The following is a 22,432-nucleotide window of genomic DNA, read 5'->3' as shown; positions in this document are numbered from 1 at the left end:
TAAGTTAACTTGTTCTATTGTTAATACAAATTTGATCAAAAAGAAAATAATGTACATTTTCTCTGGAGCATTTAATACACATACAACTCAAAAAATAGTAGACTCAGCATTGTCTAATATCATTACCACACACATACACATACATGCCCGCATTCACATCACACAACCACACAGATGTTAAATATATGAGAAATATATACAAAGTTTCTGTTTGTTCATAGTTTCACTTAGTAGAGACTGGTTAGTACTGTTTTTCAGCTTTCCCCAAAGAACCTACTGAATTGTTCTCAACATAGAAAATGATGTTTCTGCATGTGCATTGCTGTAAGGGAGTATCAAACATGCCGGCTAGTGTTACTGTGTCGATGGATATCATACACTGATGTCAATATGGTGTTTACAGTGTGTGCAAATAATAAAATGCTTCCCACTGTAGTCCAAGTTTCCTCTGTCCTTCCAACCTCATTGCCAGAGGAAACTTTAACTAATCCTTCCCTAATCACAGCTGCATTTCAGTATTAAGCCATTAAAAATGAATCACACTTGTACACTGTTCCAAGTACCATAATTGCGATTTGCATTTAAAATATCAAGTAAAATCCAACTTCAAAGAAACACTGCTGCTCATCATGAACTTGCCAATAATCTTTAATAATATAAACTTAAGCTTAAACATTCTCATTCAAAGCAATGATTTATTATAAACTTTGTTCTTCAATAGGCATTTACTTAACTTCATCTAACCTCTGTCTGCGTGGGTTCGAGTCTTGGATTCGGCCAATGTGGGTATGTGAGAAAGCTTGCCAGTAGCTTCTCCAGGATTGGTGGTTCTTTCCGGTGATTTCCCGGGTTCTTCCTCCACCATTAATACTAGCCGCCATGTATAGCCTATTGTGTGCTGAAAAATGGCATTAAACCCTACAACAACAACAACTTCAAATTGTGCTGTTCCACTTAGTGCATTATACCTATGCAAAATTATCCAAATCAGCTCTCCACAGCAGTGTTCAAAGGACTTGAAATGTATCACCCTAGCTATTCTCAGTCAATTAAGAAATTTGTAAAACAAGGAGGCTTATCTCAAAGCTTCTTACCTTTCAATCACCTCTATGATAATTGGCTGTATAAACTGCCTAGAGGATTGTTCTACATGTACCCTAAGCAGGACTGTTTACTGTTTAACAAACTACTTGTTACTGGTATGTATAGTGGCAGTCAAAAAACTCTCTCCTCATCTTTTTTTATTTTTTCCCTAAGATTACTGAAAATCTCGTATTTGGAGCCATGATCATATCTAAAATGTTTCAGAGTAAAAAATTGTGTTTTTCACGTGTTATGGCAAGCATGCCATTAGGCCGATAAATCAGCCCTTCACCCGTGATGATATTATTTTTCGGGTGAGGGGCTGATATCACCTATTCATTAAAAGCTGCAATTATCTGCATCTTGTAAATCAACCTGGAATAGCACAACCATCTGTCCTGTGGCCATTTTGAATGTTGTGCTAGATAAGACTGTTACCAATTAGCAGCATGTGTCTAAAGTGTATGCGGGTTTGTTCCGGAATCATTTGCATGCAGCAAAATTGCACATTTTAATGAACAGGTGACATCAGACCCACAACATCGTCCATCAGTATCAACAGAGATTTGTGGGGTTGATTTACCAGACTAGCATGCCATAAGAAACTATTGCCCTATTTAACTTAAAGCTGCTGAAGGCAGGTCATCTCACAGTTTTTTTTCATTATAGACTATATAAGACTCGTCTTCAAAATGAAGATTAGGGTGGGGTGAAGTAATGGTGGAGGCATAATGTAATTAGATAAATTGTTTACCGTTCCACTACTAGTGTATTTTTAAAATTAAATAACACTATCAAAGTTCAATTCAGTCTTATAAATAACATTTCTTTGCTTTAATCACAGAAAAAATAGAAAACATCTACTGGGTCAGAATTGATATTGTGAGGGCTGAGTTGCAAGAATGGTTAGTATTATGATCCAAATTGTCCAAGATTTCCAAATTTATACGACAGGCTAAATGCGTTAAAATGAGACATCTCACCCAAAACCTTTTATCCAATATGCTGTCAGAATTCAACCGACCTCACTATTTTGCCTTAATCTTTGCCACTAGTGGCTTGACATTCCCATGAGGGAAATTATTCTTAAGCCATTTTGAAAGAGGTCACTGTAACATATTTTGTTTGCGTGAATATTAGTATAAAAATAAAAGCCTTGTCCAGGTTATCTTTAAAAAAGTTAAACCTTAATTTATTAAATACTGATATTCAACATGTCCTCACAGCTTACATTAAACAAGTCTAAAGAACTAAGACTTATCATAGCGTTGCATGTTGTGGAGGAGAAAATGGAGACCCCCCCCACTACTTAAACATTAACATTGTGTGGTCTGTTAACCTAAAGGAAACTAGAGGATGAAGGGAGAAAACCACTGACAGATCAGATCCTGGTATACATTAGCTACGATGTCGTAGCCTCAACTTGATTGTGTTGTGGTTGAGGCTACGAACTGATCCTATATCATGTAATGGAGCAAAAAATTTAATCACTAAAGTCAGAAAAACAAACAGTGTAGAAATCAACTACATAAGTATAATCATGTTGTGAAAGAAGTTTGGCTTATTTTGAATTTATTAAGCCCTTACACGATAAAATAAATTGGCATGGTTACTCTAACCTTATACTGTCCGCCATGACAGATAACGTGAGAATCTCGCCGTGACCCCTTTTCTAATTTAGGCTTGCCAAACCATATTTTGGATATTCTACACTATATTATTATCAATCAAGTGCGAATAATCGCTTGTTGGTGAGTTTCAAAGTTGCCGATAAACCGTATTTACTTTTAATGTGCAGAATTTCTGACCCAAACGGCGCCAAATTTTTACTACGATTTGTTTACATTTCCAAATAAGGCGTCAATGTCCTTATATGGCACACAAACAAACGAGGCTGAGAACGGAAGTAATCATTATTTGAAATAATATGGCGGACGATCTAAACGAAAATATCGGCTAAAAAAGGTAAACGAGATTTTACAACTATTTCTACAATGATTTTCGATACTTCCGGTATTAAATAAGAGGACTACTCAGTTTATTGGATTATATGCAAGGAATATGTTTAAAGTGTTACTATTAGGCTAAAAGAGCGCTGGGTGTGAATCACACCCGGCTTGCTCCATTACCACGTATGTGCTCATGTTAGTACCCTGTCCACGAGGTACGAGTAAGGGTACTAATATTAGTACTAGGTATACATATATGCCAATCATTATGCTTTTGGCATTATCATTACATCTTTTTTTCTAACCAAATTATGTCTTATGCTCACCTATATAAGGATTATGCTTTTCGGTACATTAAAAAAGATGTGTGATGTGATATTGATTTTTAACATAGCTTTAACAATTTTTCAGTCATATCGCTACGATGTCTGCAATGTGGCAGTTTATAGTGATGTCTAGCACTGGGGCATCATGCCGCAGACATGTAGCATGATGTCCCACTCAGTCACATTATCCTGACACCAGGCCGACCAGTCCTAACACTAACCTCTTAATGCTGAACGCCAAGCGAGGCAGCTGTTAGTACCATTTTTTAAGTCTCTGGTATGACTCGGCTGGGGATCGAACCCATGACCTCCTGCATCCGAGGCGGACGCTCTAACCACTAGGCCACCGGAGCGGTCATTAAAAAAGAAAATTAAAGCAATAAAAAGTTATTTTTTGTCATTTTTATTATCATCGTTTTAATTCCACTCATATAAATTTCAGACTACTCTTAAAAAGATGACTGCTGCATAAGAATAGCATAAGAGTCCTTTCCTTTTTTGTTAAATATAGCAACTGCATATGACCCACTTCAAAGAGAAGTGTTTCTTAAAATATGAACTTTTCCAAGTTCAGTAGTGGACCAGTTTGTACTTTTAATGAAAACTGGTGCCAGACTTTAAGCAAAATGCCTTGTGGTGTTACTTTTCAAACTTCAAAACATGTCAGATTGGAAAAATGATAAATCAACACCATTTTACAAACTCTAAAAGAAGAATATGAGTAATGTACTACAGCACTCGAATTGAGCACACCATGCACATTGCAGAATTCATTCAGTAAACATCTAGACCAGTCAGAGTGCTGATTATAAATAATTTGTCAGTATGTCTTGTATTCTGGTTCTAATCCTCATGGATTCTGCCCTTTGTGATAAGAATTTTGACCAGCTGCAGAGCCGAGCTAGTAGCAAAAATAAACACATCTTTTTCACAGTGTGCTGTAATTAAGGCACGTAATATATAGATTACACTTTTTATGCCCAAATTATTCTTTTTTGCCACTTATATTAGCAATTATGCTTATACCTCTTGGGAGGGTGGGGTTGGCATTTACTGTGTGGTCTAAAATACCTCCTCAGAAGACGTTATGAATTTCAATAAATTTTGCTGTTCAGTTAATAACTTTTCACAATTCAACCACAATTTCTTTAATATATGGATAATGTTTAGAACCACTATAGGCTTGTCTGTTTTATGTCTATTAGTTTAAAAATAGAATTTTTAGAGCATAACTCTCAAACTGTTTAAAATGATTTGAAAGTAATTTTTACTCAGCTAATAGCAGATATCACACCAGATTTCTGTATATGAGAAATGGATCATACTTTAACTTTTGCATCTTGAACTTGCCTTGCCAGCATTCACTGGAAAGTGTTGGACACTATTCTCAAACCAATAATTTAAAGTACCACAGAAAATGTAACAATTTTGTAAACTTTGAATATTTGTACAAAATGAAATGAATTCAAAATATGTGGGTATATTTTAATGTATTTGGGTGTATTCTAGTCTAAATGGGTATATCTGTGTAAATCAGCCCACTCGCTTGTAAACAAGGACGGGAATAAACTCAGACGTTTGTGGTTTCCCACATACAAAAGTGGTGGAAAAGTCAACTAATTCAAGGTAACAGTTTTTCTTTTCTTGTAAATTTATTCATTTGCAATAAAACTTTCATATTGTGAACAGCATTCTGTCGTTTAACTGGTCTAACAGTTACGGAAATTTGAACTTCTAGCTTAATTGCTTTTCATGCAAAGTTGTCAGACACATTTCGTTTGGAATCTGAAATATGGTAGAAGATTCTGTCAAAGTATTATATTTATATAAATGATAACTTTGCGGGTAATGTTAAACCTACCTTGAAAGACCACCACTTCTGCCAAAAATACTGTGGTCTCTCAAGACCGTTGGACTCTGATTGCATTGGTCTTTAAGACAGATTTCACTGGACAATAATTTTGCTGTATAATAATTTTGATGGAGAACATAAACTGTTGAGAAAGGACTCATCAGTGGTAATGTAAGCCACCATGGGTAGAAAGCGGTCCTTATGGGATCAAGGGGAAATTTAGCATTAAGCCACAATTTTAACCCCATAAAGTTGTTGATCAAATGGGGTCAATGGGAATTTAACATTATTCCATAGAATTCATGTTATGGACCATTATGGGGTCAAGGGTAAATGCAAAGTTAAAAATGTCCATAGGATGATCATGAGATGGTATTATGAGGTCAAATGAAAATTGTATGGGATCATGGGGAAATGTACTGTTAAAACTGCATCTACTATTACACCATTGACTGATCACACCTACACCTACAAACCAACAAAAAGAGTATAATTGCTTATCCTTATACAACATACAAACATTTGTATATACTACTGTACATGGAGTGTAAGGATAGAAAATGGTATGAGTGCTTACACATACACATAAACATAGTATTAGTCCTGAAAATGGGTAGAAATACTTAAAAACACTATATATATACACACACACAAACACACACACACACATATATATATATATATATATATATATATATATATATATATATATATATATATATATATACACACACACACACACACATATACACAAGCATTTCTATGTCTTACAAGTGCAGAAGAGTGTTTGTAGAGAAGACATGGCTGAATTGAAGACAGATTGGGATAAAGCTACATTTTCTTATACTCCAAGTGTACAGCAGGCATACATAAGTCTGGAACCCAGTAGCAAGTACAGCTTTGTCTTGTAAGGTATAAGACCAATGTCAAGGTCATATATCATGCATTATGGGTATGATTACTGATAATAAGGAAAGTGTAACTTTAATTATCTTTTGCAACAAGATCTGTAATATCCTGGATCAACACCCACACACCCATATATCCTTTATATGCTGTGATGGTACAACCTTAGAAATGGTATAAAATATTTTATTGCAGGTGATATTAATTTGACAGATTCTTACTGAATAATATGATATTTTTAGATGGATTACCGGTATAGTGATTTCTACAAATGTCACTGATGAATTCTTGAACAATTAAAGTTTCAATACACGAGTTCTTTACATATGTACTGCAAACAGAAAGTGGGCACAGAATTATTACAACTGTCTTATGAAAACTTAGTACAAGGTTTAGAATCAATGTAAACAGTATGCAGTTTGGATGAATATGAATAATGATTACTGGGTCTAAAACTTCACACTCTCATCTGAGTACTTGTCTTGAAATTTCCTGAACCAGTCTAAACACAACTTGATCCTGATTGGAGGAAAATGTCTGTGAAATGGATCTTGAGAGTGTAGCATTTCCTGGTGACTGGGAATGTGGGCTTGGCTGCCGAGACACATTTCCCGGAGATGATGGTCCACCACGTTTAAAGTAGCGATGAATACCAGACAGGAAAGAACTCTGCAAAATAAAACATAGGAAATTAAAGAAAAAATATGGATATTGTTAAATGCTTGTAATAAAATATTAGGAGAAAAAATGTTTTTAATTGATAAATAGACTCATTATTACCAAAATGATAGTCATCTAGTGATGACATCGCACCCAAGTTCCACATTTATGTTAAGACTCTTACTTGGATTATCCCTTAGTCTAACACTAACCACCTTTTACTACTTATGCTAGTACCATATGGTCTAGTACCGTCAATGTATATACTATTTATACAACTCTTTAATTGCATGGTAACATAAAAATATTTGGAATACATGAAATTCTAAGAATGAAAAAGACGGCTCCAACTTGCTTGACATATACACTATGTTTTTGTTGAAATACCATGAATGACTTGAAAGCCATGTCTGAATACCATGAATGACTTGAAAGCCATGCCTGAATACCATGAATGACTTGAAAGCTATACCTGGGAAATTAAATTATTTTAACCAAAAATGATAAACCCTGCAATTGTTATATTCCGTCCAATTGTAAACTGGACCGATACAAATCCTGGGCCTCATTTTGTAAGGGCTGTTCCATTTAAACATACAGGGAAGGCAGTTTCTTAAAAATATATGCCAGGGTACTTTGATTTCACAGAGTTCATATTAAAATGTTAAGAAAATTCTAAATTGCATCATGGGATGGGGGACCCAAGTGGCTGAGTGGTCTAAAGCGCTCTCTGTTACGGATCACTGCCATCTCATCTCTGTCTGCGTGGGTTCAAGTCTAGGATTCGACCAATGTGGGTATGTGAGAAAGCTTGCCAGTAGCTTCTTGTGGGTCAGTGGTTCTTCCAGGGTTCTTCCTCCACCATTAATACTGGCCGCCATACATAGCCTATCATGTGCTGAAAAATGGCGTTAAGCCCCACAACAACAACAGCATCACGGGACCCAGGGAAGGCACTTTTAATGTGGGGTACTCCCATATTTAAAGTGCCTTCCTGGGTCACATGTATGTTTTACTGGAACAGCCCTAACTTCTTAATTATCCTGCATACAATTATAAGAATCAGTACACAATTTCATCAGAATAACAAAAGACACAATCATCCAAGGTATATTATTTAAACTGGTATTAGAAAAATTAATAAGATTATACAAGCTAATCGACTCCTATAAATACCCCAGTAAAATTCCTAGATGTTGAACAAAAACCATTCTTGTTTCAAAAAGACATGTATTGAAAAGTGATCATACATCTTTCAATATTAAATTTCTCTGTAAAAATTCCTAAGAATCCTATTGTATTTCTTACTATGGGACTAACACACAATACAGTGTCTAAACTAGACTCAGAGTTGGGGGAGAAACAACTACTGCCTGCCCCCCCCCTTCTCCTGAGTTGGATACTAGAGTACAGTAAAGCAAAGTAAATTTTGCATTATTTTCAAAATACCATGATCTAGAGGTATTACTCCGGAACCAAATTTAGCACAAATCTTAAATTAATCAGAATCAATCCAAGCTTGGACCTTAAATTAATCGGAATCAACCCAAGCTTGGACCTTAAATTAATCGGAATCAACTCTAGCATGGACCTTAAATTAATCGGAATCAAAACTAGCATGGACCTTAAATTAATCGGAATCAACTCTAGCACAGACCTTAAATTAATCGGAATCAACTCTAGCACAGACCTTAAATTAATCGGAATCAACTCTAGCATGGACCTTAAATTAATCGGAATCAACTCTAGCATGGACCTTAAATTAACCTGAATCAATCCTAGCATGGACCTTAATCAGAATAAACCATAGCATGGACCTTTTGTTACTCTAAATCAACCCCAGCAGGGACCTTACATTACAAACCGTGTAGTCCCATACAAATTTGTAATAATTGGCTACATACCGAATTTGATTTCATGCTAAATAATCCTACAAAAATTATTAAGCCTCTCACCAAATTGGATTTCAATCCATGTAGTCCTACAAAAATATCAATATTAAGCCTCACATTGAATTGGATTTCAATCCAAGTAGTCCTACACAAATTATATTAATCCTCGCACCAAACTGGATTTTAATCCATGTAGTCCTACAAAACTTATTTTGAGGAAAAAAATTTCATGATGGATGTGACAGGACAGGGCAGACAGTCAAGAATAACATTATGTTGAATGGAGCACTAAAAAACTGGACTGTAAGTCCCGTAAAAACTTACAAATTCTGTGCTTAACTCCCTCTTTAGTAGCTGCTTATCCCTAGGCGACATGTTGGGATTTTTCAGGTATAGCATGGCTTGAGATAAAGCAATGTACAAAGAATTCTCCAACACAAACATCACTACATGTCTGAAAGAGAAAACGCATTTTTAATAATCATAAATGGGTTTTATGAAACATTTAATGATTCCTAAATTAACATCTGTGATTTGAGTGTTTCAGTGGCAACCTAACATGTAGTTTCCAAATGAGTTCCAAGTTAAGGTTTGTCAAAGTTGTGTTGAAAGGATATAAATTGTTCTGAATGTTTATGTATTATTGTGAATTCACCAATTTTTGTTGCTGCGACACACCAAATTTAAAGATCCAGTGAACAGTAATCCTTAAATGGAAACAATGGGATTTCTTTCCCAATCTTTTCATAGAAATAATGGGACTTCTTTCCCAATTCATGAATTCAATTACCCAAAAAATGCCATTTTTTCAAAAGAGAAAAAACTGATACTGACAAAAATAAATTAATTCATAGTATCTGCCAGCCTCAACACAAATTTTAAGGTGAGTGTTGACTAACACAGCTGATATGGATCCTGGTACATAGATCTCCACAGTGCATGTAGACTAACACTGCTAATATTGATCCTGGTACATATATCTCCACAGCACATGTAGACTAACACTGCTGATATTGATCCTGGTACATAGATCTCCACAGCACATGTAGACTAACACTGCTGATATGGATCATGGTACATAGATCTCCACAGCACATGTAGACTAACACTGCTGATACTGATCCTGGTACATAGATCTCCACAGCACTTAATGACTTGACTAACACTGCTGATATTGATCCTGGTACATAGATCTCCACAGCACATGTAGACTAACACTGCTGATATGGATCATGGTACATATATCTCCACAGCACATGTAGACTAACACTGCTGATATGGATCCTGGTACATAGATCTCCACAGCACATGTAGATTAATACTGCTGATACAGATCCTGGTACATAGATCTCCACAGCGCATGTAGATTAACACTGCTGATATAGATCCTGGTACATAGATCTCCACAGCACATGTAGACTAACACTGCTGATATAGATCCTGGTACATAGATCTCCAAAGCACATGTAGACTAACACTGCTGATATGGATCCTGGTACATAGATCTCCACAGCGTATGTAGACTAACACTGCTGATATGGATCCTGGTACATAGATCTCCACAGCACATGTAGATTAACACTGCTGATATGGATCCTGGTACATAGATCTCCACAGCACATGTAGACCAACACTGCTGATATGGATCCTGGTACATAGATCTCCACAGTGCATGTAGACTAACACTGCTGATATGGATCCTGGTACATAGATCTCCACAGCACATGTAGATTAACACTGCTGATATGGATCCTGGTACATAGATCTCCACAGCACATGTAGACCAACACTGCTGATATGGATCCTGATACATAGATCTCCACAGTGCATAAGGTTATTTATTTTTCTGAATGTCATGTCAACTATTGCATAGATTTTCTGGCATTTGAGTAGTTTTGCAATTTATTAGGTGGTGTATATTAAGCAGTGTACAATATGCAAACCTCTACCCTTGAACTCATTTGGCTCCAGAGAATTTTGTCATTTTTGCCAGAAATGGAGGTAGGAAACATCTGGGAGGTTAATTCTGAATTCATCCAAATACATCTGCTTCTAAGAGTTTTTCGCTTAGACTGATGCCAAGTTGTGCTAGAAATGTTTTTCATTGGCTATTTGGCTCACACATGTGCAGAAGGGTAAAAGTTTGAGTTGTTTTTTTGTGCTTATTGGACCCATTATTTTCGACTCCTGACCACTACTTACTCCAAAGCCCCAACCTATCCTACTGTTTGCAAAGGTTCACCTGTCTGTGAACAGTTCAGACCAGTCTGCCTTAGATTACAGGCCAAAAAGTCTAAAATTCAAGTTTACATATTTGGAACATAACCTTTTGTTGGCATCGCACAGCCACTTTTGTGCCAATGAAGACTGCATACATACATACATACATACATACATACATACATACATACATACATTATTGATGTTTTACAGCTTTTACTGCCTCATCACACCTACAGGAGCGATTGGATTGGGGCTGAATGAGTTAACAAGGTTTCTGGAAATTTCTTCCAAATTATACTGCAATATTAAATGAGTTTTGTATATCACACACCAGACATGCTGAAATTTGGAATTTAAAAAAAAATATAATGAATACAACTGGTAGATGAATGATTGTCCAACATAATAAATCCAAATTTAAAGTTGGATGGCCCAATCTTAACACTAACAAGGTTTGGATTATCGGAGGTATAATGTATGTTGTTATTAGTACAGCAGCAATGCTTAAAAACTAGCAACACCTGGCGGTGGCAAGGGAACATAATGGATAAGGATTATTACTCTTTGTATGGGATAGAAAGGAAAAGAAGATTTTTGTCTTTTAGAAGGCTTGATTCATGAGAAAGCAGGTTTATATCCCCTAATGTTAATGTGATTGAGGAATGTATTCAAAGGAGAATATACAATCCAAATGGTTGAAGTTCAAAGGGGAAAACAATCTGGATAATTGTCACACTACTGTATATGCTTACTTTGATACAGCTTGTCTGGTTGTATGATCCACTTGTCTCTGGGGTGATATTACTCTGGCGTCCGACTGAAATGTGTTAACAGAACTATTTCAACATAATGTTTTGAAACTACAATTTCATAAGGATTTGCCATCGTTTACAAGAATAAAAGATATTTAAATAAGATTAAAATATTAAAAACATCTTGAAGGACAACTAAAGTATCTATGTGTGGAACATTAACACAACTAGAACTGAGCCTGAATACTGACCTAAATGCACGCCATAACTGAATAAGAAATGGATAGACAGCCAGGCAGTCAAGGATAACATCATATGGATTAAAAATTCACTTTTCCAACTAAAAATTTCTGATCACTTGCAAAATTAAGTGAGTGCTGATGGAGGGCTGACCAGTGTCTATGTTTAATAAAAAGGATGCTAAAATCTTTTATATTTCAATAACAGCCAATGGGGTAAGAGTTTATCTTGGGTGAGCAAAAATATTATGTCTCACTGGGCTAGTCATTTTTTATTTTTAGAGATCTTCAACCCTTGCACAATATACCACTATCAAGCTTATGTTGGGAATAAAATGAATTCATAATCAATTTAAATATTCTCTGAGAAATCTTTTACAGAAATATTACACCTATATTTTACTTTGAAAATTTCTTTTAAAATGTCAACAGTAGATGGAAACTTTAAATACATCATGATGAGGTCTAAATCACTTCCAATGTTCACAACCTTATAAAATTTATATGTAATAAATTATGTCATTGTGCTGTCTAAATCACTTCCAATGTTCACAACCTTATATAATTCAAATGTAATTATGTCATTGTGTGGTCTAAACTGCTTCCAATGTTCACAACCTTATGTAATTCATATGTAATAAATTATGTTATTGTGTGGTCTAAATCACTTCCAATGTTCACAACCTTATATAATTCAAATGTAATAAATTATGTCATTGTGTGGTCTAAATCACTTCCAATGTTCACAACCTTATATAATTCAAATGTAATAAATTATGTCATTGTGTGGTCTAAATCACTTCCAATGTTTAATACCTTATATAATTCAAATGTAATAAATTATGTCATTGTGTGGTCTAAATCACTTCCAATATTCACAGCTCTATACTATTCCAATGGAATAAATTTGGCCACTGTGTGGTCCAAATCACTTACAATATTCATTACCCTAAATTATTTGACTAATAAATTAGATCATTGTGAGGTCCAAATCACTTCCAATATTAATAACCCTATATTATTTGACTATAATAAATTTGACCATTGTGAGGTCCAAATCACTTACAATATTCACAGCTCTATATTATTTGACTGTAATAAATTAGATCATTGTGAGGTCCAAATCACTTCCAATATTCATAACCCTATATTATTTGACTATAATAATTTTGACCATTGTGAGGTCCAAATCACTTCCAATATTCACAGCTCTACACTATTCCACTGGAATAAATTTGGCCATTGTGAGGTCCAAATCACTTCCAATATTCACAACCCTATATTATTCGACTATAATAAATTTGGCCATTGTGAGGTCCAAATCACTTCCAATATGCACAGCTCTATACTATTCCAATGGAATAAATTTGGCCATTGTGAGGTCCAAATCACTTACAATATTCATAGCCCTATATTATTTGACTGTAATAAATTTGGCCATTGTGAGGTCCAAATTACTTTCAATATTCACAGCTCTATATTATTTGACTGTAATAAATTTGGCCATTGTGAGGTCCAAATCACTTCCAATATTCACAGCCCTATATTATTCGACTGTAATAAATTAGATCATTGTGAGGTCCAAATTACTTCCCAATATTCACAGCTCTACACTATTCCAAGGGAATCAATTTGGCCATTGTGAGGTTCAAATCACTTCCAATATTCACAGCTCTATACTATTCCAGTGGAATGGAATAAATTTTGCCATTGTAAGGTCCCAATCACTTCCAATATTCACAGCCCTATATTATTCGACTGTAATAAATTAGGCCATCATGAGGTCCAAATCACTCCCAATATTCCGTCCTATATACTAATGTAATAAATTAGGTCACTGTAGGTCCAAACTGCATCCAATATTCACAGCCCTACAATATTCTACTGTCACAAATTAATCATTTTCAGTTTTCACAGCCCTATACTATTCTAATGTAATAAAATTAGTTCATTGTGAGGTCCAAATCTATTCCAATATTCACAGCCCTATACTATTCTAATGTAATAAAATTAGGTCATTGTGAGGTCCAAATCTATTCTAATATTCACAGCCCTATACTATTCTAACGTAATAAAATTAGGTCAGCGTGAGGTCCAAATCTATTCCAATATTCACAGCCCTAAACTATTCTAATGTAATAAAATTAGGTCATTGTGAGGTCCAAATCTCTTCCAATATTCACAGCCCTATACTATTCTAATGTAATAAAATTAGGTCATTGTGAGGTCCAAATCTATTCCAATATTCACAGCCCTATACTACTCTAATGTAATAAAATAAGGTCATTCTGAGGTCTAAATCTTCACTGTTCACAGCCCACTCCTATCCTAATGAAATAAATTCTGTCAACATGTAAATATAACAACATTAACAAACATGCCCCATAAACTAGCACAATTTATCATTAAAAATGTAAAATATATGACTTGTCAATTAACTGTATGCAGTAGGCAGGAATTAAAAAGGCTTGAACATTAAATTTTATGCAACTTTTTTCTTGGAGCAAAAACTAAATATACTCCATGATAAACAAAATATTGCACAGGATAACCTTGGACAACATCCGCATGCAGACGCTTATACAGGACAGAAGGGTTCCAAATGTAGGAGCGGAGTCATTATGAACAGTTGGTGTACTGAATCCAACAGCTAGGAAAGGCTCATATTCATGGATGTCCATATTCTGTTGATAGAAAAGAAAACATGTCACAAACCAGTCTATGTTTGTTTCTTTTAAACTAGGGTTTCTGACCTCTTTAAGCCAAGCTTGGGATGTTTTAGAAAAGCATTTTGTTTATAAATGTTAGGTCTATAAAAACTAACGTATTTCATTTTAAAATGTTAGGTCTATCAAAACTGAAGTATTTTGTTTTAAAATGTTAGGTCTATCAAAACTAAACATTATGTGATGCGATGAACAGTTAGCATGTCACCACTGCTGTTTAGAATATTCAAGGGAGATAATAAAAACTTGAGGGAAGATACTTCTGTACTATATATGCATACTTAACATGCAGTTAGAAATGAACAGTAATTCAAAACATTTTTGACATAAGAATCTATCTTATAATTTGCAAATATGTCAAAATAGGACATTATTCACAAGATTATCCGAAACAAATCTACTGATAAGGTAATGAAATCTATGCTTTCTTGTTTCCATAACAGTTGTTGTGGGTTTAATGCCATTTTTCAGCATGCAATACACGGTGGACAGTATAACTAGTGGAGGAAGTACCTGGGAAAACACTGGTAAGAACCATCGACCTACAGGAAGCTAGTGGCAAGCTTTCTCACATACCTACATTGGCTGAGCCCGAGAGCTGAACCCATGTGGATAGAGATGAGATGGAAATGATCGGTGAAGATGAGTGCTTTAGACCACTCGGCCATCTGAGGCCCCCATTTCCATAACAGACTCATATCATGTGGTTGATTTAAAAACATTAACACAAATGAAAATGTGACTGTAGGACACACACACACATGCACCATTTGAATGAACAGTGTTTGCAGAAAGGAGAAATAATTCTGGCAGAATGAATTTGTGTACATACAAGAGTACAAGAGAACATTTAAAATGGATAAAAACAAAAGCGACTTACTCTACACAAAATCATCACAGCATGACCACAGCACATGCTAACCTGGTGACATTAATGTCAATTTTCATAAAAACCTATTTTTGTTATTTTAATTGTCAACAGTTCATCACAAGATCACTTTATACTTAAGATACTTCTATTCAATGGAAGAGAAAAAAAAGCCTAAGTACACATAATTGAGTAGAAACTCTAGCACATATCTTTCCAGAAAAAAACATTTAAATTGAACCAAACCTTGTGTTTATGTCGAATTTTTCATAGAAACTATGGCGAAACCAAAGCAGTAAACAGTTCTGTAGCATATCCATTCAACAGCACATGACGGAATAGCTCTAAATAACATAACAGAGTGAAATGACAATTCATCAAAAACTGAAAAACTAGCTGCACACATCCATGTGCAAGAATTACCATACATACATTTAACATTATAAGGGACATAACTCTGGGAAAAAACATTACAACATACTGACAGAATTATATGAGCATGACGACCTGATGTCAATGGGTTTTTTGAGTTTCGAGGCAATTCATCAAAGCTGCAGGATTAGTTTACACACACACAAATTAACCATAAAAAACATCAATGCAATCTATATCTTTATCCCAAATATTTCACTCAAAGCCAGCCTTGTGCATTTTAAATGACAAAAAGAAAAAAAGAAAGAATCTACATTTTTCCGACAAGACTTTATATAACTCAATGAATATAAAACTATAACAAGCTCGTTTTCTTAACTTTTTACACTCCTGTGGATCACAATTTTCTGAAACATTTGAAAGTAAATACAAAATTTGAAAGTAAATACAAAATATGAAACAAAATAACTTTTTAAAATCAACTTTGCTTGAAAAACAGCATCATTCTATAAAGTCAACCCAATTTGTGCAAATATTTATCTGAGGACAGTAGTAACATGCTATGAAATAGGCCGATCAACCAATAAGACTTGTCTTATTCCTTAAAATAAACTATGAATACATAACCTACACAGCTAAAATGTATTTGATCACCATTACGAACCACATCAATATGAATTTACACTGTTTACATCTGGACATTCTCCTTCAAAGCTGATACAAATTAACATTTAAGGCTGCCTTTTCAAAAACAGCTTTACATAAATCCCTGAACAACTTTTATTGTTTCTGTAAAATTTGTGTGTGTGTGTGTGAGATTAGGATTTTTAACATAGCTTTAAAAAAAAAATCAGTTATATTGCTACGATATCTGCAGTGTGACAATTTATAGTGATGTCTAGCACTGGGGCATCATGCTGCAGACATTATCCTGACACCAGGCCAACCAGTCCTAACACTAACTTCTTAATGCTGAGTGCTAAGTGAGGCAGCTGTTAGTACCATTTTTGTAAGTCTTTGGTATGACTTGGCCGGAGATCAAACCCACGACCTTCCGCTTTTGAGGCGGATGCTCTAACCACTAGGTCACAAGAGTGGTTGTAAAATTTGTATCTTTAAAGACGATGAAAAATAATTTAGCAAGAGTGCAGTGTACACCCAGTGCCATGTGACACAAACATGGCTACTGATCACAATACCATGCGTCACATTCATGAATACAGGTCACAATGCCATGTGACATAGTTATGGCTACAGGTCACATGCCATTGGACACATTCAAGGCTACAGGTCACAATGCCATCAGTAATGGCTGGATTTCTAGGCATATGTATGCATATTATACTTGTACTGGATGGACTGACAGACCTAATGATATTTATACCATGAGGCCTGGCCCTGAATATGGGAACTAACCCTGAATAAATGGCCTGGCACTAAATACACGATTTGGCACTGAATACAGGAATTGGCCCTGAATATGGTATGTGGCAATGATTATGGGACCTGGCCTTGAATATGTGACCTGGCACTGAATATAAAACCAGGCCTTGAATATGGAACCTGGCCCTGAATAAAGGAACTGGAACTGATTATGGGACCTGGCCTTGGAAACAGGGCTTGGCAATAAATATGGGACTGGGCCCTGAAAATGGGGCCTTGCAATGAATATGGGACCTGGCCCTGAAAATGGGGCCTTGCAATAAATATGGGACCTGCAGAATCTTGTCTCCTCTGAATAGCTACACAATTCCATAATTATCAAATGGCTAATTTTAGAGTTTCTAATTTTGGTATATACAAGTTCAATCTTTAAGCTTACTGTTTCATGACTACAGGGTCAGTACATGTGCTGGTATCAACGAGTGTTTACTATGCAATTAAAAGAAAACGTAGGTAATCTATAATCTACACGCTTGTTGAATTACCTGGTCTAGGTAATCTACAATCTACACGCTTGTTGAATTACCTGGTCTAGGTAATCTACAATCTACACGCATGTTGAATTACCTGATCTAGGTAATCTACAATCTACACACTTGTTGAATTACCTGGTCTAGGTAATCTACAATCCACATGCTTGTTGAATTACCTGATCTAGGTAATCTACAATCTACATGCTTGTTGAATTACCTGATCTAGGTAATCTACAATCTACACGCTTGTTGAATTACCTGGTCTAGGTAATCTACAATCTACACGCTTGTTGAATTACCTGGTCTAGGTAATCTACAATCTAAACACTTGCTGAATTACCTGGTCTAGAAGGATCTGACACAAGTCAGGACTAAACTGGCGTAGAGCTGCAAGGCTTCGGCACAATATTGTCATCATACTGAAGAAAATAAAAGAAACAAAAATTTTACAAAGGTTCCATGGAACACTACACCTCCCCTTTCTTAGCCTCAGTCTAATGCCTGTTTGTTTGCTTTCTATAAATGAATTCTCATTTGAATGCGTTTTACACCAAATATGTGCATACATACATTTAAGATGGGGCTATGAGTTATGACCTAGGGACAAGTCTCCAGGTTGTAGTGATCGATCAAGGTGCTAGTACTCACTGCATTAAACATAAGTCACCTCTCTACCAATTTTCTGAAGATAATGCCTCGTAGCATTTGTTCACTGAATTGCAGATATTATAGGGTGAACTTTGACTTCGCCATACCCTCTACCTGTTGGTGTGGGTGGGTGGGGATTTACTTTGGTGAGGAAGAAAAAAGACCCATCCCCACACCCTTAACATTAAGTATGGCAAGTTTCAGCAAATTCTTGCCAATGGTTTCCAAAGCTTTGGGCTTGCAAAAAAAAAAGGGAAAACACAGATGATTCAGATGTCGACTTTATGACTATGTCTTGCTTTTTCCTCCTGAAACAGCTAGATAATGAAATGAGGACCTAACCCAACTTAAGCCACTGTATTCCTGGAATAAAAAGGGGTGGGGTGTAAAGGAGGCAATATTTTTCTGACAAGAGTCCCTTAAATTGACTTGCACTCTACTGACCAAAAATAAATTTTTGGAACTCAATACAAGACCATTTATTCCTTTTAACTGCTGAGTGCTGAAATCATGTTGAATATTCTTCAGCAATAACAAGAATGTCAAATTAGCACACCAAATCTGATCAAGATCTGACCCAAAATTTAGTCTCACACGCTCAATCAGATGCAAGATCACCCATTAATATTTCTGAATGTTGCTCATAACTAAACTCATCTGCGGTCTTCATGATATAAGCTTCAATCTGATCTAACTCTTGCCTCAACAAATAAATGCAGATTAATGGACTGACGAATGACAACCTAAAATGCACAGCTGACAAATGGCCATACCAGAAAGCTAGCTAGACCTTTGATCAGGTGACTTTAAAAAGGCTTATCGTTAAAATTACCTTTTTTGAACTTGTAACAGCTTTTCGGATGGCTGGTCTACATCATCCATAGATGTCTGCGTCTGAAGGTAGGGAAATTGGCCATACTTGCTTTGGCTTCTATCACTGACATGGATCTGTAGATTAGAATTACAACATATGTACAAGACATATTAAAATTTGATGAAATATAACGGATTTTACATATGCAACATTACTGAATCTTTACATCAGCTTAGTGGGAACATATTCTTCCATGGCTGGGAAAGTTTTACCTTTTTTGACATGCAAATTTGTGACATCGGTGAACAGAAACATCAGAATTGCACATAAAAATTGAATGAAGTATTTTTGTTTTCTTAAAAAAATATATTTTGAAGGTAATTCATAAATAATTTATCGACTTTGTAAATGACAACGCTAAGGATACCCAGTGATATGTAAACATTTACGAAGGCAAGCAGGACTTCAACATGTGATTTTCAATTCCTCTCTTGTTCTCCAGTAAATGACTGCAAACCATTTTATGATTTCGATAAAACATTTGAGTTTTGTTTCATCCTAAGATATGCCTAGAGTGATGAAGAGACATCATCCATTCAACAGTAACACATGATCCAGTCAACAGTAACACAACATCCATTCAACAGTAACACATGATCCAGTCAAGAGTAACACATCATCCATTCAACAGTAACACATGATCTAAACATGATCCATTCAACAGTAACACATGATCCATTCAGTAGTAACACATGATCCATTCAACAGTAACACATGATCCAGTCAACAGTAACACATGATCCAGTCAACAGTAACACATCATCCATAAACAGTAACACATCATCCTGTCAACAGTAACACATGATCCAGTCAACAGTAACACATGATCCAGTCAACAGTAACACATCATCCAGTCAATAGTAACACATGATCCAGTCAACAGTAACACAACATCCATTCAGCAGTAACACATGATCCAGTCAACAGTAACACATCATCCATTCAAAAGTAACACATCATCCATTAAACAGTAACACATGATCCAGTCAAGAGTAACACATCATCCATTCAACACTAACACATGATCTAAACATGATCCATTCAACAGTAACACATGATCCATTCAACAGTAACACATGATCCTTTCAACAGTAACACATAATCCAGTCAACAGTAACATATGATCTAGTCAACAGTAACACATCATCCATTCAACAGTAACACATCATCCAGTCAATAGTAACACATAATCCATTCAACAGTAACACACAATCTGTTCAACAGTAACACATGATCTATTCAACTGTAACACATCATCCATTCAACAATAACACTTACATAAAACAAGACTCAAACCCATGCAGCCAGAGGTAAGATGGCAGTGATCCATAATGGAGAGCACTTTAGGCCACTCGGCTACTTGGGGACCCCGATAAAAGTTTAAAAAATGTATCTTTTTTGGGGAAAAAGGGTTGTAACTGTCACAAATTAATGGTGAAAAATATAATTCTATTTACGATCTTTCAATAGTATTTCTGACAAATGTCACATGTGACAAAACGGAGGAAAAATGAATTTTGATACAGATTTGGGCAAAATCCAACATCTGGAAAAAATTAAGATTTTTTTAGAACAAATGTCATGATTTAGTTATTTACTAGAGTATGTGAATGTGTTAAGAGTATGTATTCCTTTGCAGGACTGTGAATCATCCTACAATTTTCAGAAGCGCTCTTGTTTTCTGTCTGAACTATACATAATTTCTCAGGTCCAATAAATATCTTCTCGTTTATTGAGTAAGTGTGTTTAATGTTTAATGGCCCTCTCTGTTAAATATCTTGTCCATGTCTTGGCATCCCACTCAAAGTTTCCCTGCCTATTTTATCAACAATGAAGCTAGAAAACTGTAGGCTTCATTATCAGTGCTTCCTATTTTTATCAACAGTCACTCTAATGTCAGCATTATCCTTCACAGCTAAAGTGTAAGATTAATAATCCAACTTTAGTTACAGCTTTTAGACTGCAACTTACACAAAAGTTAATATACACATAGCAAATTTGTCTACTTTATGGTACTGGCGATTTAATTATTGGGGGGGCCTGTGATTTTATTTTGAGCTGAAATATTTCCTTTCTTTTATCTTAAGATAATTAATATTTCTGTCCTAATAATAACACGGACATAATATGTTGTTATTCTGTCCTAATAATAACATGGATATAATATGCTGTTATTTTGTCCAAATAATAACACAGATATAATATGTTGTTATTCTGTCCTAATAATAACATGGATATAATATGCTGTTATTTTGTCCAAATAATAACACAGATATAATATGTTGTTATTCTGTCCTAATAATAACACGGATATAATAACACGGATATGTTTTATTCTGTCCTAATAATAACATGGATATAATATGCTGTTATTTTGTCCAAATAATAACACGGATATAATATGTTATTATTTTGTCCTAATAATAACGGATATATGTTGTTATTCTGTCCTAATAATAACACAGATATAATATGTTTTATTCTGTCCTAATAATAACACAGATATAATATGTTGTTATTTTGACCTAATAATAACACGGATATAATATATTGTTATTTTGTCCTAATAATAACACGGATATAATATGCTGTTATTTTGTCCTAATAATAACACGGATATAATATGTTGTTATTTTGTCCTAATAATAACACGGATATAATATGTTGTTATTTTGTCCTAATAATAACATAGATATAATATATTGTTATTTTGCTATAAATCAGAGTGAGATATTTTTTCCAGTTATTGACAGACAGAATTAAATAAAAAAAGTGTCTGGCTCCTGTCTCAGAACGCAAAACTGTTGGTCCCAAATACAAGTGCAGTATGCCATGGTATGCATTGCAAAAAACTGAGAAATACCATAGTACAAAATATTTTGTGGTAATCCATGAAATCTTTCAACAGTTACGGAGCAGTAGAAACATAATTTGTGATAGAACAGATACAGATAACAGCATATGCTTCCTGCATAGATTTGATGGTGGTGGGAGGGGTATACAGATTTTAACCAAAACCAATGCTGACACAGCTGCCCGCTGAATGTGGGATACCTGGGTCTAAGTTTTGCTAAATTTAGACAAAAATGGCAGTAATATATGGCGGCAAATTGACCTAACTGATACAAGCTGAGATGCTCTGATAA

General features: G+C 35.1%; 1 protein-coding gene across 1 annotated transcript in view; it reads right to left on the bottom strand.

Moving 5' to 3' along the window:
* The window catches only part of LOC149777774 (nucleoporin NUP188-like), a 175,908-nt gene continuing 153,476 nt past the window's right edge, over positions 1-22,432 (bottom strand). The window contains exons 46-51 of the mRNA XM_089938808.1: positions 19,245-19,360; positions 18,105-18,183; positions 14,435-14,566; positions 11,644-11,708; positions 8,993-9,122; positions 1-6,785 (exon numbers count right to left, since the gene is read on the bottom strand). Coding sequence (XP_089794934.1) covers positions 6,582-6,785; positions 8,993-9,122; positions 11,644-11,708; positions 14,435-14,566; positions 18,105-18,183; positions 19,245-19,360 — 726 coding nt within the window. The 3' untranslated portion in view covers positions 1-6,581. The remainder of the gene's footprint in view (positions 6,786-8,992; positions 9,123-11,643; positions 11,709-14,434; positions 14,567-18,104; positions 18,184-19,244; positions 19,361-22,432) is intronic.

The sequence above is a fragment of the Sinohyriopsis cumingii genome, chromosome 17, assembly GCF_028554795.1.
Source record: "Sinohyriopsis cumingii isolate HCF-2022 chromosome 17, ASM2855479v2, whole genome shotgun sequence".
NCBI lineage: Eukaryota > Metazoa > Mollusca > Bivalvia > Unionida > Unionidae > Sinohyriopsis > Sinohyriopsis cumingii.
Note: the sequence above shows the minus strand (reverse complement) of the source record. Positions and strands in the feature narration are given on the sequence as shown.